General features: G+C 39.0%; 1 protein-coding gene across 1 annotated transcript; it reads left to right on the top strand.

Annotated features, from left to right (window-relative positions):
* Window positions 1–1,170: 1,170 nt before the first annotated feature.
* On the top strand, window positions 1,171–11,921 carry LOC138323795 (transcription factor SOX-9-like). Its single transcript, XM_069268643.1, has 3 exons — window positions 1,171–1,700; window positions 9,229–9,572; window positions 10,117–11,921. The coding sequence occupies exons 1-3, from the start codon at window positions 1,318–1,320 to the stop codon at window positions 10,797–10,799; spliced, it is 1,410 nt and encodes a 469-aa protein (XP_069124744.1). The 5' UTR covers window positions 1,171–1,317; the 3' UTR covers window positions 10,800–11,921.
* Window positions 11,922–17,427: the final 5,506 nt, after the last annotated feature.

Below are 17,427 nucleotides of genomic sequence, written 5' to 3' on the forward strand. Positions count from 1 at the left end.
TAAACAGATTCATACGATTGTGTGTTTTTTTTCTTTTTAGAATACTCAGATATTAGAGTAAATAATATTCTTAAGCTTGAGACGTTTTCACTTAAGTGATTGACTCAGGACTATCAAAGTTTGTAGCGGTTATGTTTTCGACATCATACAAGAGGGGTAGTGAAAATGTGCTTCAAGTTTTTCTCATATTCATCATAATAATTTCATCATAATATCATTATTATCAGCGTTGTAGTATAAATTAGGACTAGATATCTTACTGTATCGAAATCACATGTATCGTTTCAGCTGAATTACTTATAAATTTATTAAAAACATTTAAACTAATATAAGACAGTTTTAAAGTGTTAAACATCGGAATTACGCTAAAAGACAGATTTACAACACTTGCCTCCACCATAAGAGGAAGTTCCAGACGGACCCTCCGACTGGACATAGGAGAATGTCCATTCCGGATGACGTCATACAACCTCTATGTAGACTGTCCACTGTGACGTCAGTAAGCACCATTCAATTTTTCGTTAGTTTTCACGGGAAACATTTTTCAATATGTCCGATACCGTCTGAGAGACGGAGCATCTCTCCAAAAGCCCGACCCTCTTTACGACAGAAACTGGTGTATGGAAAAATGCACCCTCTTCTTCATGCTACAAATCGTATGAGGATACTTTCGAATTTGTACATACAAAACAGGGCCGTCTTTTATATACAGTAAAACAGAGAAGGAATTATCATATAGGGATGGTACAGCTAATTAAATTTCACTATTTATTAATAAAACTCATCAAAAATACAATAACAAAAATGAATCATGATATGAGTAAATAGATGCATTTTAAAGTATGAATTGAAATCAAAGTTTACATTTCCTGAGAGTTAGATCATGTTATTACAAGTCTAAAGGAATTATCATAAACAAAACTAGGAGCAAAATGTTTCAGCGGCCAATGAAAACTGCGAAGTGTTCTTTTGTTTTGAAATAAAAACAGCATAAGTGAGCTACGTTAATTGTGATGTCAGAATTAGCAAGAGTGTTTTATGATTCGCTGTCGCGCACATCGATTGGCTGTGGGCCTGCTCTGTGCGTCACGTCTCGAGCGGAGGGGGCGTGGTCTGTCACTTGAGCCGGCATGTCAAGTCCACGACGGTGTGCTTATATCGTACGTAAAACCTTTCAAACAATTACTGTGTTTGTGGAATGACAAGGAACGGGACAATATTATAACAAGCTTCATAAATATACAGTGTGAGACTTGATAGTGTTATTACCACGTTAGACATTGCATAGGATTATCTCGGATTAATTACTTTAATACAATGAGTGACTCTGATGAGAGCAGGGGATCCCCTCTGGAACAACCATCCACAGAACAGTTACTGGACGCTGTCCGAGGGGCCGGAGCCGGACTTCTCCATCAAGATGACAAACTCAGTCCGGCGGAACTTAGCGCACAGGGACTTAATGTTGATAAATTCCCCAAACAAATTCAGGATGCTGTGTCTCAAGTACTAAAGGGTTATGACTGGTCCCTAGTACCAATGCCTCAAAGGGGCCCAAATGGCGAGAAGAGGAAGCCCCATATTAAAAGACCAATGAACGCCTTCATGGTTTGGGCCCAGGCCGCCCGTAGGAAGTTGGCCGATCAGTATCCGCATCTTCACAACGCTGAACTTAGCAAAACCCTTGGCAAGCTATGGAGGTAGGTTTTCACCTGATATTGGGGGATATTGAACTATCAAATCACCTGCTTGATTATCTAAACACCTAAATATGCATTCATCCAAGTACGGAAATTTTCTTGTAAAACACCTTTTAATCAAATGCAAATGTTGAAGTTTTCACTTTTGCAGGTAAAGTAACGATTGAAAATTGATAAAAACCGATACGCGGGGCCAGAACAAAGTCCTTTATATATCAACTGTTATAATGTCAGGGTTAACCTTTAAAGGGACTGCAAAGATTCCATGTAAACACTTATTCGAGATGGGCAAACTTTAGAAGCGATAGAAAAATCAATATGATATATGTGGTATAAAGCGACGATATCAGAATACATTTGTAAATCTAGATTTAAGTCAGAAAAAGAATTTCAAATCAAATCGAATTTGTATTCCATAAGTTACACCTATTAAGAGAAAGCGAAAATCACCAATGTCTAACCCATGTCAGCATCATTGCAACAATTAATTTGTAGATGTACTTAATTTGCGCCCAGGTCCCTAAGGTATCAGCCCGTCAAACGGGTCCAGCTCTCGTCAAAAATCGCCAATCAGCCCCTCCGAGGGGTCGCATATAGATTCAATACCCTACCGTCCCTTAGTTTGGTACTCAAATGCATTTAATTAATTAGCTTGCCTAATATGCATGTCTTGATATCGCGGCATCGTCTATAAAGGAAACTATGAGCATTATTAGATATAATGAAAATGTTAATTGACTCGCATGAAAATCGAGAAAACTTTTACGGATGTAATTTAGCGAAGTTTACTATATGATTTCAATGAAACAAATGACAGATGTGTTTTTGAGAGAAAGGGATGTTGTCCCTTAAGAGGGTATGCCTCTCTTACCTAAATGTTTAACAGACCGTGACGATGATATTACTATCTTACACCATCTTACTTTACTACCATCATATTGTTACCTGCCTAATTCTGTGTCCTTTCATGCATGATTCAATATATTATAGTATACGGAATATAAATTGCGAATAATAATACCTATGATAATGGCAATGGTGATGATGGGTATCTCTTAGTTTCGTATTTATTGAGGTATTTTACAGACATTTTCCTCTGTAGTGTAATATATATTACTGATAACTCTGATTGCCAGCCCGGGGCGACATATATAGATATTTATTTCATTTCATCACAGTTCATGGACCACTACACTAATATATTTCCATATTTCATAACATGTTTTTATACCAATTGGATATGATTTTTTTCTTCATTTGAAATTCAAATATGACGGTTCAATTCATAATTACTGTAGTTCAAGCGTTCGCTCATAATTTTTAAAATAAGATTCGATAAGTTCTTCATGCAATAATATCGAAATTAAACTTATCGTTCATAATTTTTGTCGCGTTCATAATTAGTTTTTATAGAAATGTATAGAAATATAGGCGTAAAAAACATCACATAAAATAGTATGAAATTACAAATTAGTTAACATAATTTACCAATTAAAAAAAGAAAACTTCCTTTAAAACATATGCTTGCATAAAATTACAGAGATATATACTAAATAAGTCCTGGAGATTATAAATTATAGAAGAAGAAAAACAATTTAAGCATGTAACAACATTATGATTTATTTAAATAACACAATCAGAGATTTCTCTAGTATTATAGGTATCAACTTGTCTTTTCTTTAATTCAATATTTGATTACTAACTTGTAGAAAAATGACATAAATGTAGAAAGTACTTAAGAAAACATTAAAACACCAGCAAGTTCTTTATCTGGTGATTTTATAATTTCCTATTATTTTTTATTAAATCTTGTGAGATTTCAATACCGTATTTTATGATTCATGTGAAGTGTTTTTCAATTGAGGCTTCAATGATATTCGCGTTATATATACTTTTTCGTTTATTAGTACTATTGCGTTAGCGATTTCGGTACGATTTCTTGTCCAACATTAGCTACATCTTGTAGTCGCAACATTTTGGAATGATTCCGTACCCATGTAAAGAACTCTTTCATGTAAATATTCGGTACTATATATTGAGGAACATCTGTATTACTAAGCACTATTTTGTGTTCATCAATATTCAATACTACATGTATTTCCATTTTAGCACTATTTCGTATAAAAAGGTTCTGTGCTATTTTATGTGAAGAGATTCAATACTTTTCATGTAAAGAAACTAAATACTTTTTCGTTTGAAGATTCGGTGGAATTTCATGTAAAGGTTCATTCAATACTATTGACGTGTTTAGCACTATTTTCGAATGGGGTTTCTGTACTTTTTCAGCACAAGTTTCGTGTGAGGTTTCAGTACTATTTCAGCACTATTTCCCAGTGAGGTTTCAGTACTATTTCAGCACTATTTTAGTGTGAGGTTTCAGTACTATTTCTTGTGAAGTTTCAGCACTATTTTAGTGTGAGGTTTCAGTACTATTTTCTTGTGAAGTTTCAGTACTATTTCAGCACTATTTCCATGTGAAGTTTCAGTACTATTTCAGCACTATTTCCCTGTGAGGTTTCAGTGCTATTTCCCTGTGAGGTTTCAGTACTATTTCAGCACTATTTCCCTGTGAGGTTTCAGTACTATTTCAGCACTATTTCCGTGTGAGGTTTCAGTTCTATCGCCCGATGTCAACATCAGACCTATACGTAATCTGGCACCATAACACATATTTCCCATAGGACGACTTCGCCGTTTGCTCCCAAGGTCGGGCCGTGCATGTCGGGGTGACCTGAGAACCGGAAGGGGTAGACGGCAGGGAGGGGGAGGAATTCCTCACACTATGGATTACTGGTCGTGTAATCTCGTAAATCCCAGACGGTCGATATATGGAGACTGATACAGAGGAGGGGGTCCCGGGGGAGGGGGAGGAGGGGTGATATGCTGGGATACTTGTCGACTGCTGCACGTTCCATTTCTTAATTTTTTTTGCGTCTAAAATCTAACAGGTGTCTGGTATAGCGTGAACCAGATCGTGTATGGCGGTGGTTACACTAGACGAGGCTGTAAATCTCCAGGGACTCAATTCTATGTAAATTTACTTTTTTAATTAAAACCATTAATCATTAATTTAATTGTATGATGGACAACATTATATATTCCCTGGTAACATTCCGAGTGTCCTGTTAAAACACCGAGATGACTATGTGACGCTTCATTTAGTTTCATCGATTCACTAAATATAATTTTTAATTTTATTCATAGTTAAAAACCACTTGAAAAATACTAATTTGATGCATGCTAGTTTCATAATTGATATAAAAACCAATGTAGTATTATTATCCAGTTCATAAAAACATAACCATTATCTACATTATTATGATATAATACAGGATTAATGTAGATATCACATTCGTGAAGCCTAAATTGTTGTGCATTAATTATAAAGTGAATTAAATATTGTGGACACATGCGGTTGTCCTACTTAGGCCGCCAGTGTTTTAAGTGTCCTAGTACATGCCGTTGGGTGCTCTCGGAGCTGGGTTTCCGATGTACAGCTAATTCTCTCGAGAGCAGCCGATAAGCCCCGAGTTAGAGGACATTCCTGTTCGCCATTTCATATCCTTGTTGAAAGTGTGTCCGCATAGTACAATACCCATTTCCTGAGCGATAATTTTTGACACTCGTCTGTCGCCAGCTTCTGTCGTAATATTAAGGCATATTACTGACAATTTAGAAATTGAGCACAAATGCTAACATTCGAAAGCCTAAAATTTTAAACCATAACAGAAAAATATAATAATAGAAATATCCATCATTAGTTGTAATTTCAATAATTAAAAAAATAAGTTCAAAACCGTTTTAGGGATGGCTAAAGGGAACTGTTGGCTTTATTGACATTGAAACTCAGAGTATTTAGTTACTTTCGTTTTTTCTGTGAAAAGTGTTAAAATCATTTCATGGACGATAAGGTGTGTAAACTGCGTGTAAGTCCTGGCGGTGATTTAAGTGATTAGGTGAGCTATCAGTGAGATCACCGTGACGGACGGGTGACTGGCTGCACGCGGGGTGAGCGAGGACACTCCACTACCCCGAATGGCCCGGGTACCGCACTCTCAAATTAGACCGAGTCTTATCTCAGAACCCTAAAACTGACTATGATGGGCATCAGATTAGTACAATCTGGTCCAAACCATCTCTTAATTAAAGATTATCGACTGTTGACAAGTGGTCCTCAAAATGTGCATTCAGGACATAGGACACCCGGTGCCAGAAAGGCAAAGCTAGCTCAACAAGTACAGCAAACGATCGGCCATGGTGTCTCGTTACAATACCTGGTCTCGTGAGTAAGGAAGAATAGAGAGAAATCGTAAAGAGGCGGGCAGAACAATAGCTCAAATGGATAATATTTACTGAGGAAATGAAGTCAAACATTTAAATATAATTATCGAATTATTTTTCCCAAAAGTGACAAATTTTCAATTATGTTTTGAAGCTAATTGGGGAGAAGGCGTGTCGGAAAAACTTTCGGTCACAACGTCAGTATAGCCTTAAATGTATGGGGGCTAAACTTCCATTCAGAAGAGTGCCCTCACACCGTAAGTGGTGGTACTCATTAGCAAAGACTCGACACCAATCACATGGAATAGGTGGGCTAATTACCCCTACCGGCACACAAACCTTTCTCGTCACGACAAATCATAACGGGAAATCGTAGTCGTTAACATTACTTCATATTGTCATTGGATTATTTCTGCTAAATAGCTTTTTTTCTGCTGAAGAGCAGGTATTTTTCATTGACGAAACCAGCGTGTCCCGTACTTTGACAGGTGTCCTCGCGGGCTGTCTGATCGCCTCGGGTCGGCCATTAGTTCGGCCGCTCGTGTGAATCACCACGCCGCTTATCAACGTCACGGCGTACGTCACGTTGGTCCATGTTTCTCCTTCCTTGTGAACAAAGTCATCCTGACATTACCATCTGCATTGTTTATATTCCCGCACGTAACACGGAAAAACGTCAACCTTTTTTCTTAAAGAAAGAAATGAATTTTTATCGGAGAAAATAGCACTAAATTGGTGAGAGAAATAAGATAAGAATTTGGGAAAGTTTCACTGCACTGGGAACTTTATTGCATACCGCGAATGGAAATGTAAACAAAGCTTCGAGATCTGCTTTATCTCTGTGTTCCATACCTATCAGTCTGCTTTGGGTAACGTATAGGGATCTCGAGGTACAAAAATGGGATGTGGGGGGGGGGGGGGCTGAACCCGGGGGAGGGACTTCAAGGGGTTGGGTAGGGAATCATTGTCATAAAAATAAAAAAAAAATATAAGGGCCAGGGATGCAGAGCCCTGGAGTAAGCCAATGGCTTGAGGGGCTGTTATACATTGTGTTGTTACCGGCACTCAATCCATCAAAGTATCGACAGGATTGATGGGGAACTGTCAAGGTAATTCACACAGTTGTGATGACCGTGTGAAAATGACCAGCCATGGACATCGGTCAGTACTTTAGAGCACTTTCTGACGACTATATTCTCGAGTCACTTCCGTAAATATCAACTGTTTATAATTTGATCACAATGACAGCACTTCTGCCAGAGACATAAACTTTAGAGGGCTTAGCCAGGGAGACCTTCTGTGTCCCTGACTCTACATGTTTCTGATTGTAAATCGAAGGTTGACGAGTACAGCATGATAATGGCCTCATTAACCCCTTACCACAACCATTCTCCATATTTGCTTTTTACCACTTTTAGAATTTTTGAACTTTAAGTCTTGTGTGTAAATCTGAAAGTGTTAATTAATCTCGGATAAGAATTGGTGTGTACACACAAAACTGTGTAGCGTTCGTCCTATTGTCAGTCACACGGTCATTCGCGCTACTCCATTCATATTTACTCCGAAAAACACATATCTGACAATTCTTATAAAATCAGAGTTGTATGGCATGCACTGAGACAATGTATTGGGGAGGTCACGGAGAGTTACCGATGTTTGGTGGCACAGCGTGCAACAGTAAAAGACGTCGCGGGGTTAATTTTATATTTAGCAAATATCTTTTATTACTTGTACTTTTGGTATCGCTCAAAATTAGCCACTAGTCGGCGGAATGTTGAATATCGTAAATAAACTTATTTTTCTCGTGTAAGTCCCTGTGTAATGTAACGATTTATAGTAGAGTGCAAACAACCAGGGGAGATTATTACTTAGGGTAGGGCGAGACTAGTTGAACTCTCTCCCTTCCTTGTCATAAAAGTTCGCTTCTCCTCCATTATTTCCTGGTCAAAAATATATCGATAGGTTCTTAACAGTCGACACCAGAACAGTATCCCGCTACGTAAAATATATGTCGTGACGTCATCATTTGACACATGTCAGAAAGGCGTGTAGATACAGAGACACGGATCGATGTCTTCTTTAGACTTTACCAAACGACAAATCATTACGTAACCCTGACGTGACAAGATAAAGAGGTCACATCATATTTTGGAATCACAGGAATAATTCATACCACAGGTGATCCGCTTAACGCTTAAATACACAACATTACACCTCTGCTGAATTTCTCATCATTCACATTCATGATTATTTGTGGCAGGGTTTTGTACCTTTGAGCCAGTCGATATAAACTTTATTTTTTCTACCGACGTTCCAATTCCTCGTAATAAATTAGGATGTTTTTAAAACCATTACTAATTATATGAATTCAATTCAAATATTTAGTTTCGTATTTTTATTTTCAAATGATTGATGAAGCATTACTCGAGTAGTTTTGTATTTTTGTTTTGAAATGACTGATGAAGCATTACTCGGGCATTATGTATATATGACGTTAGGCAAATGGCTGATTTAACAGTCCGTGATGGAAAGCAATTTATTTCATTGTAATTGGTTTGAGGTATTTCATGAACATAAATCCCGTTAAATGACAACTCTTAAACGACAAGTTCAAACCCGTTAACACGTCACCTAAAGAAATGTAACGTTTCGTAAAAACGCTGCTTTCATGTCTGAGGGAAATCAGGATTTATTTACACGATAGTTAAATGTTCCAGCGACAATGGACGCAGATAAATTAATATGTCAAAATAACCGAAAACTAGCTGTCATTTGTCCCATACAAAGAACGAAAGTTACAGAACCCGAGCACCTGTCTGCTACTCGGAGTGCACACCTCAAAATCACGGTTTTAATTGTTCGTAAACCTATTAAAGTATTTTGGGTTTTGTGGTATCTCGTGATAGCGTGCTCACGCTCCTGCTTAACCTTAATACACGGGTATCAGTGCGGATTACAAGTACCCCGATAAAACAGGATATATACTTTAGAATACTAAACCTCGGGGCTAAATATTGGAAATAAAGCATTTGTATGGTATGTCTAATTTGGTGTAAGGAACTATCATATCGTCCCTACCCGTACTTGAATTCATTGTTGCTGTCCTTCGGCCGACGATACCAATTAAATCATAACATAATTGATATCACAATACACCTTTCTCACAAATTTGCTCTTCAAAGGGCAATTTAAATAATTTTGCCTTGCAATAAAAATACTTATCATTCTCTCATTATGTCTTTTACAGACTTCTAAACGAGGAAGAGAAACGTCCATTTGTTGACGAAGCAGAGCGCTTGCGTGTTCAGCACAAGAAGGACTACCCAGATTACAAGTACCAACCGAGACGCAGAAAGCCCTTAAAGAGTGCCAGTGGTGGACAGACGGAAGGGGGACAGGTCCCTCCAGGTCTCATGTTCAAAGGTCTCAACGAACACTCGCCCTCCGCCATAAGTGACGGAGACTCGGGCAGCGACTGCTCCAACCACAACCCTAACGGTCCACCAACTCCCCCAACCACACCCAACCAACACGACCTCATCACTCTCAAGTGCATGCCCGACCGTTTACGCCATCGCCCACACATGCCTGGTACGTCACTTCCTGTGTTCTGAATCTTACGCCACTAAACCCGTTATGATATTTTATCACAACTAAACTCATTATACGTGGATTAGGCCTAAGTTAGAGTAATTCAGTTTTTAAAATTCCTTCATGAATTTCTGCGTGACAAATCTAGACAGGTGATCCCATACCTTTCGGTAGTCTGTAATCCGGTTTGATACCACGGATGATACATACCTAGTGTCGTGCTACCGTAACCCACTATCACAAAATCTATAGTTTGTTACACAACATACAGATAGAGTGTCGAGATAGCGGTTCCCCTCTTCAAACTATTTTCACGTCTAGGTCCCTGACAGATGTAAGGGTTTGGGAATTTAATTGTCTCTGTTAGCGCGTGACCTTTAAAAAGGTCATATTCAGGCCCATTAGTTTGGGCTGGTGGCAATGCTAGTCAGTTGTGGTATATCATGTTTCCAAACAAATTCTCATTAAAGATTACTTAATGTGCACGTCTGAGAACATTTGTAGACTTGTAAAGATATCTAATCTGTTGTCTTTTGTCTGGCAGGTCATCCGATCGACTTCCGGAGTGTGGACTTACATACATATCCTTCAGAAATGGTCCTTCCCATCGACAACTTCGACGACCACGAATTGGATCAATATTTACCAACAACAGCATCCCACATGCCTGGTACGCATGCTCCAGAACAGTACACTTCCTGTTACGGGACAGCTTCTTCATCGACAACCACATCGTCTTCATGGACGTCCAACTATCGCGTATCATCTTCCGGCATGTGCCTACCCTCCTACCCATTGCCACAAAACAATGACGTTTCGTCCCCATACGATCTGTCTAACCATTCGCCACAGTCGGCCACCAATGCTTCATCCCAGTCTCCTCCCATGCATAGTCCTTCATACCAACCAAATTCAACCGGAAGTACAGGGACATGTAAGTACATTGGTGAGGAGGACCAGGCAACTGTCAAGCTAGAGCCCTTGGGTGCCAGATCAGCCCCACGTCAATCCCAGGCTTCTTCACAGGGACAATTTGACACTTACAACATTTCCCCTCCCCCACGATACGACAGTAACCACCATGGGAGCCAGTTCACCTCTCAACATGGCTTCCTTCCGGCTAGCACCACCGCCCAGCCATACCAGTACATGGGCGTATCCCGCCAAATGTTCAACCCAATCCCTGCCGCCGTCCCAACTGATCAGACGTGGAATCGCTTCACATAACTAGTGACATCATTTGAACGTGCAGCTAGCTCCTGACGTCACTGGTTTTGCGTGTCTGAACTCTTGTGTATGTGACTTGACTATGTGATCTCGTGTTGAGCAAACTTTATACAAACTGGACATCGTTTTCGTTTTGGAATATGCACAATAACTCTTTTCTACCGACCAGACAGAAATACATGAATGTCGGAGAGACAGGTTCCCGATGGGTTTGTGCTACCATTAGATTACAATCAACCTGCTGATGTCCAAAGTGAAAGTAGGTCAGATGGATGGGTGTATGATTTGCACAACGAAAATATTCTACAAACATTTCTCATTGTATGTCTCTATTTATTATCTATATATATGAAGGTCTCAAAGAGAAGTATGTATGTATGTGAGCAGTCTTTGTCTTATATATACTCACAGTATGGCGTATCCAAACACAGTCCCGTTCTGATGGAAGCATTCGTAACCGGTGTTGACATGTTACGTCATCATATTTTGTTGTTTTCGTCATCCTTCAATGTTAATTTACATGATTGGTGCTTACCTATCACGTGCTACAAGATGGCGAAAGTCTATAGCACTGGGTGCCTTCTTCAGAAAATCATTTTTGCATTGTTATTTATATTACATATACTCATCATCATTACAATGACTTTAGTGATGTAGTTTTAGATTTATTTTTAATTATCTGCGGACTTTGATAAACTGTCTCTGTATTTCACAATGTGCCTTTGACCAAAGTAGTTTTATATTGTTATTTAGAGAGAAGTTGGCCTAAGATTAACCATTAATACATAAGCTAATGCCACAGTTTTCTTTTTGTATCCGGGTTATATCCTGGTAGAGATCTAATAGGAATAAAAAAAAAGTTTATTTTTTTTTTAATTTTTTTTTTTAATTATTTGGTTAATTAAAACTTTATAAACATGTCCAGCCTAGGACAATGAAATAAATTTTGTCTTTATCCCTTTTACAGCAATAACTAAGAAAACCTAATGGTTGTTTATTTTAGAATTACATAATTACATGACATGTACACCTTTTATGCAATTTTATGCATAACATTATAAAATGTTTGTAAATAATTTGTACATATATTGATGTATGCATTAAATTCTTTTGATAAATTGACACGTGTGTTTGATTTATTTATGGATAAGCAAGAAAGAGGTTGGAAGGCTATCTGTATGACCCTGTGATGTTGATGTCTTATCTGTCGATGACCACTCGAGATGGCAGATAAAAGGCGTGACGTCATCACACATCAGGTAACATGCGTATGACGTCATTAGGAAGTGTACACGGGAAACCCCTATCTTAAGTAGGACAGATTGGTCGACAACAAATGGGGGACACGGAAACATCAATATAGGGTCGGAGGAAACGTTATTTAACCTACATCCACTGTCCCCAAATTACAGCAAAATTGGTTAAAATATGCATGATGGCCATCCACAAAAGCGAATCTTCTAAGGCTACATAGCATATATATACCTGTACGAAAAACTATGGGAGGTAATTTGCCTATCTTTGACGTCTTATTGACAGCTATTGTCATTTGAGGAAAAGAAATTCGGTTGAATCTCAGACATTGTATTTAAAATCTTATCAGCAGAACACCCGATACACATCTGTTATGTGCATATAACATGTAAATATGACGTCACCAAGCACTCGAACCTCTTATGTGTGGCGTAGGGTGCAAGTCTGCTTCAACATTGTCACAATGTAAGGCGATAGCCTGTCCCCTTTAGGGCGCAGTGGTCCGTGTCCCGGGCCACACAGGATCCCGGCCCGGCGCTCACCCGATATCACTTGGCGAGGAGGCCTTGATCTGACACCTGTAATTATATTGACGACTAACGGTGTGTATCACTCCCGTATGAACACTGTTGCCGTAGTCTTTTGTGTGTAGAGTCTGATGGATGGATGATACCCCTGACCTTGGTACCCTTCTCCCAGTCGGCTTAAACGGTAAATGACATTTTCGTTCGAGTTGATGTGGGATTGATATCTGACATGCTTTCTTAGCTCGAACTGTAACGGTATCGGTGTTCAACTGTCTAGTTTATAAAGGTTTCCACCAATTAACCGCTGTTTTAATGTTACCAGGTTATGAGTCACCACCAAGTGATACGGATTCGTCAGCTACTGAGTTTGAGCTATCACAAAGTCTAAGTTATTAAGTTTGGTTCATTTTATTCTACCTATGACGTCAGCTACTGAGTTTGAGCTATCACAAAGTCTAAGTTATTAAGTTTGGTTCATTTTATTCTACCTATGACGTCAGCTACTGAGTTTGAGCTATCACAAGTCTGAGTTATTAAGTTTGGTTCATTTTATTCTACCTATGACGTCAGCTACTGAGTTTGAGCTATATTCATCTACCTAAGTCATACTGAGTTTAGCTATCACAAAGTCTAAGTTAAGTTTGGTTCATTTTATTCTACCTATGACGTCAGCTACTGAGTTTGAGCTATCACAAAGTCTAAGTTATTAAGTTTGGTTCATTTTATTCTACCTATGACGTCAGCTACTGAGTTTGAGCTATCACAAAGTCTAAGTTATTAAGTTTGGTTCATTTTATTCTACCTATGACGTCAGCTACTGAGTTTGAGCTATCACAAAGTCTAAGTTATTAAGTTTGGTTCAAATTATTCTACCTATGAGAAGCCAAAATGATAAGCCAGGTTTTAAAGGCAGAAACGTCGGAGGGAGAAACCATCCCTTTACCACTGCTGTTTGTGTGGTGTTGCATATTGTGTAAGTAAGCAAAATAAAAGAACTGAAAGCAAGAGACAAGGGCAACTCGCAATTTGCAAGAGAATAGCTCAGTTAGCTAGGTGTGATTGATCACGGTTACGTCCTATTAACAACAAGGGCCTCCCGTATGTGCCAGGTGCGTGGTTTGGGAGGCTGGTATATTCGTGTGTGTCTTTTTGTATAGTGGAACTCTTTCCGTTTTTATAGTGCTATATCACCGAAGCATGCCGTCGAAGACACCAAGCAACACGCACACCCGTCACATTATACTGACAACGGGCGAACCAGTCGTCCACCTTCCTTAATGCAGACCGCTAAGTAGGAGCAGAAAATACCACTTTCAAAAACTATGGTGTGTCTCGGCCAGGGGACAGAACCCACAGTCTACCTCATAGAGACGAGCGCTCAACAGAAGGCTAAAAGTGTGCTGGTGTCAAGGGAGACGTTAGGAAGAACAACGAAAGTTAGGAAGTGAAAATCTAATATCCTAAATTTAGTCGCCTTTTACGACATGCTATGTAAGGCAGGATCATGTAAGGACGGACTCCTATGTATGTAGTGTACAGTGCGTATTTTGGAAGACTGCGGTATACTCGTATTGTGTCTGCTTGTAAAGTGGAACTTGCCATTTTTATAGTGCAATATCAATGAAGAATGCCGCCGAAGACACCAAGCAACATATTCCCACCCGGTCAAATTATACTGACAACGAGCGAACCAGTCGTCCTACTCCCTGTATGCTGAGCGCTAAGCAGGAGTAGAAACTACCACTTTTATAGACTGTGGTGTGTTTCGGCCAGGGGATCGAACCCAGAGCCTTACCTCACAGTGGGGCGCTCAACAGAATGCAAAAAGTATAAAGATGAAAGTTATTTAGGAGGAAGAGAAAAGATAAGATCCCAAATTTTGTTGCCTTTTAAGATTATGCAATATAGACAGCAGCAAGCACTTTTTAATGTCCTACCTGCAGGGCTAAAACACAGCAGTGCTAACAAATTTGAAAACAATGTTAGCAAGTTACAATGACATTTACCAAGAATTGTTGACAAGAGACAACTGTTAGCAGACAATGGTTGTTAGAAAGTGACAAGTCTGTTAGTTAAAAAGCAGAATTGGTAGCAAGAAACAAATGTCTCGTATTAACAGTCATTACCTCTTGCTAACAATTCTCGTCTCTTTCTTGCGTATAATCTGTAAGTTGTTTTTCCCTTTTAGTCCTCATAAATTTCACATAATCTACTACGTGTATCCATCGTGGCACCTTAGACAGAGTGATCGGAATTCATTCGTGGGGCTTATTACATTATATACAGTAATATCCTACTCGCTATGTCTATATTTGAATGAGCACATTTCCGGCACTTTGCGCAGTGCTTGCAACTTGCGCACTTCTTCTGTATCTTGCGTAATGTCTTCGTATAAGAAAAGGCGATCGATTTTAGCTCGTGATATAACACGGGAATCGGGACCAGCAGAGGTCGAATATCAGAGTTAAATCTAAATAAATACAAGTCCCTACTCAACATGTGTGCATTAAATAACTTATACACTTTGAGATTGATACGAGTATCAAGTATTTCAGCCCAGATAGCTCGTGTAATCTGAAGGAAATTCCTCCAAATACAATTTAATCTTAACAGCATACATGGATATCAATTTAACTGTTTGCATTTGTTTTGTCTCGACTGCACATTTTTTGAAACAAGTTTGGTTTAATCACCACAACTCGTGCGAGGACGGAATAACTTTCATATTTCATATAGCCAATATTTATATCAAACACTTTTAGCCTCTTTAGACGGGATACTCTCGGATGTCTGAAGTTAGATATTGATCTGCTCTTAATTCCATGTTATGCTCACTCGAACATACATGTGCAAAGTGCAGTTAATTCGCATTCACCTGATGGAGGACCATTGCAAAACACTAGACGTCATAGATAGTGTAACGCGTCACCATACAGACTTAAGAAGGTATGCTACATTTTAGACTGGCCACCAGACCTTAAGTTATTGAAAGGATTTTCTCAGTAGAACCATAATACTAGATTATATCTCCCAAGCTAGAAATAAGAATCAGGCATGATGCAGAGACAAAAAATATCAAGCCAAATTTAAATGATGTTTTTTTTTAATGATTTTTGGTTTATTAGTTTAACGTCTTATTAACAGCCAGGGTCATTTAAGGACGTGTCAGGTTTGTTGTTGAAGGAAAGCCGGAGTACCCGGAGAAAAACCACTGAACGGCGGTCAGTACCTGGCAACTGCCCCACTTGGGATTCGAACTCGCGACCCAGAGGTAGAGGGCTTGTGGTAATATGTCGTGACATCTTGACAACATGTTTTTTTTAAATATTTTAGAGACTGGTGGTCAGTCTGCCCATTGGATACAACACATTTTTATTTTGGCACACTATAAGCTTTGCCCCCAATTGATAAGCAATGGAAATTACTTGGTATACTTTTAAAGAAAAACAAAAAATTCAATAAGAGTAATGCTATTTTAACGCAACATTTCTTCTTGCGCAGAAATAAAAGCGCACCAAAATAAGATCACGGCTATAAAATATGTACACTTACAGAACTAGAAATTAAATTAAATGTAAATGAACGCATTAAAAGATAATGTACCCATTAAACCAGCCATCACATCTACCCCACACAGGCCCAAGAAATACGGGGTAGTACTCCGTAACAAACCAGACGATACTATTACATGGACATTCACATCAAAGACAGAGTTCCCACGACTTGTAAATACCGACACGGTGACAGCGTTACTCGTGTTTCGGCTAACGGTTTCACCAGCCCTATCGAATTCTACAGCTTTGGGTTAGGTGTAACATATATATTCTTAATCCAAGTTTTCAGTCTCCAGATAAATCGAGAGCAGAGACATCGGATTATGAACACTAGAGTAACATAATCGGATGATATCTGTTAAGCACGCGTTTGCAATTCCAGTCTTTATAGATCTGTCGACAAAGTATATGGCAGATTTCATATTTAGACATTGGTATCCTTCATATTTAAAGACAACAGTAAGGCTGTGCATGATACTACATAAAGTGCTACTCGAATTGCAACAGTGCGGATGACTGTCACTTTTGTTTGATTCATATTGCTCATTTAGGACGGCCTAGATCCTCAACTTATGTGCAGTCCTTGCGTGTGTTCTTCTGGAGCCAGTGGTCTGATATTGTGTTTCCTTGTAAAAGTGGGACTCTTACCCATATGTCTCTCATCAAAGCCCTCGTTTGGTTGATCATTGAAGGACGACTTCCCATATACACAATGCGTTGCTTGTGTGTTTTGGGAGACTGCAGTATGTTTGTTTGGTTGTCTTTGTTATAGTAAGACGCTTGCCCTTTTTATAGCGCTATCATACTGAAGCATGCGGCCAAAGCCACTGGACAGCACATCCACCGGTCACAGTAAATTAACAATGAGGAACCAGTAGACTCTATGTGCTGAGTGTCTCGGCCGGTGTCAAAGCAGACGTTAGGACGAAGAGAAAATATAAGATCCTAAATTTAGTCGCCTTTATGATCTTACCGGGCATACATGGCGACTAAAGGGATATTAGATTATGACGTCTATTCTTAATATCCTTTTGAATTATCTCCTTTCGTACTGCTTCACTTGAATTAAGCGTTCGCCAATTTGAGGGAGGCTATGGGGGTTTGTTACCTGACCGAGATACCATTGTCTATAAAAGTGGTAGTTTCCGTCACTTCTACTTACACAGACTATGGTGTGCCCCGGCCAGATAAACATTTCTTACAATGGCGAATGACCAAATAAAGGTCAAAAGTGAGGCGGTGTCAAGGTAGAAAAGATATTCTAAATTTAGTCGCCTTATACGATCATGCAAA

Source organism: Argopecten irradians, chromosome 5 (assembly GCF_041381155.1).
Source record: "Argopecten irradians isolate NY chromosome 5, Ai_NY, whole genome shotgun sequence".
Taxonomy (NCBI): Eukaryota; Metazoa; Mollusca; class Bivalvia; order Pectinida; family Pectinidae; genus Argopecten; species Argopecten irradians.

Bases quoted from the DNA above. Each gene is read 5' to 3' on its own strand.
- LOC138323795 (XM_069268643.1), top strand. From the start codon at position 1,318: ATGAGTGACTCTGATGAGAGCAGGGGATCCCCTCTGGAACAACCATCC. The intron at 1,701-9,228 runs GTAGGTTTTCAC...TGTCTTTTACAG, and splicing joins ACCCTTGGCAAGCTATGGAG to ACTTCTAAACGAGGAAGAGA. The intron at 9,573-10,116 runs GTACGTCACTTC...TTTGTCTGGCAG, and splicing joins CCATCGCCCACACATGCCTG to GTCATCCGATCGACTTCCGG.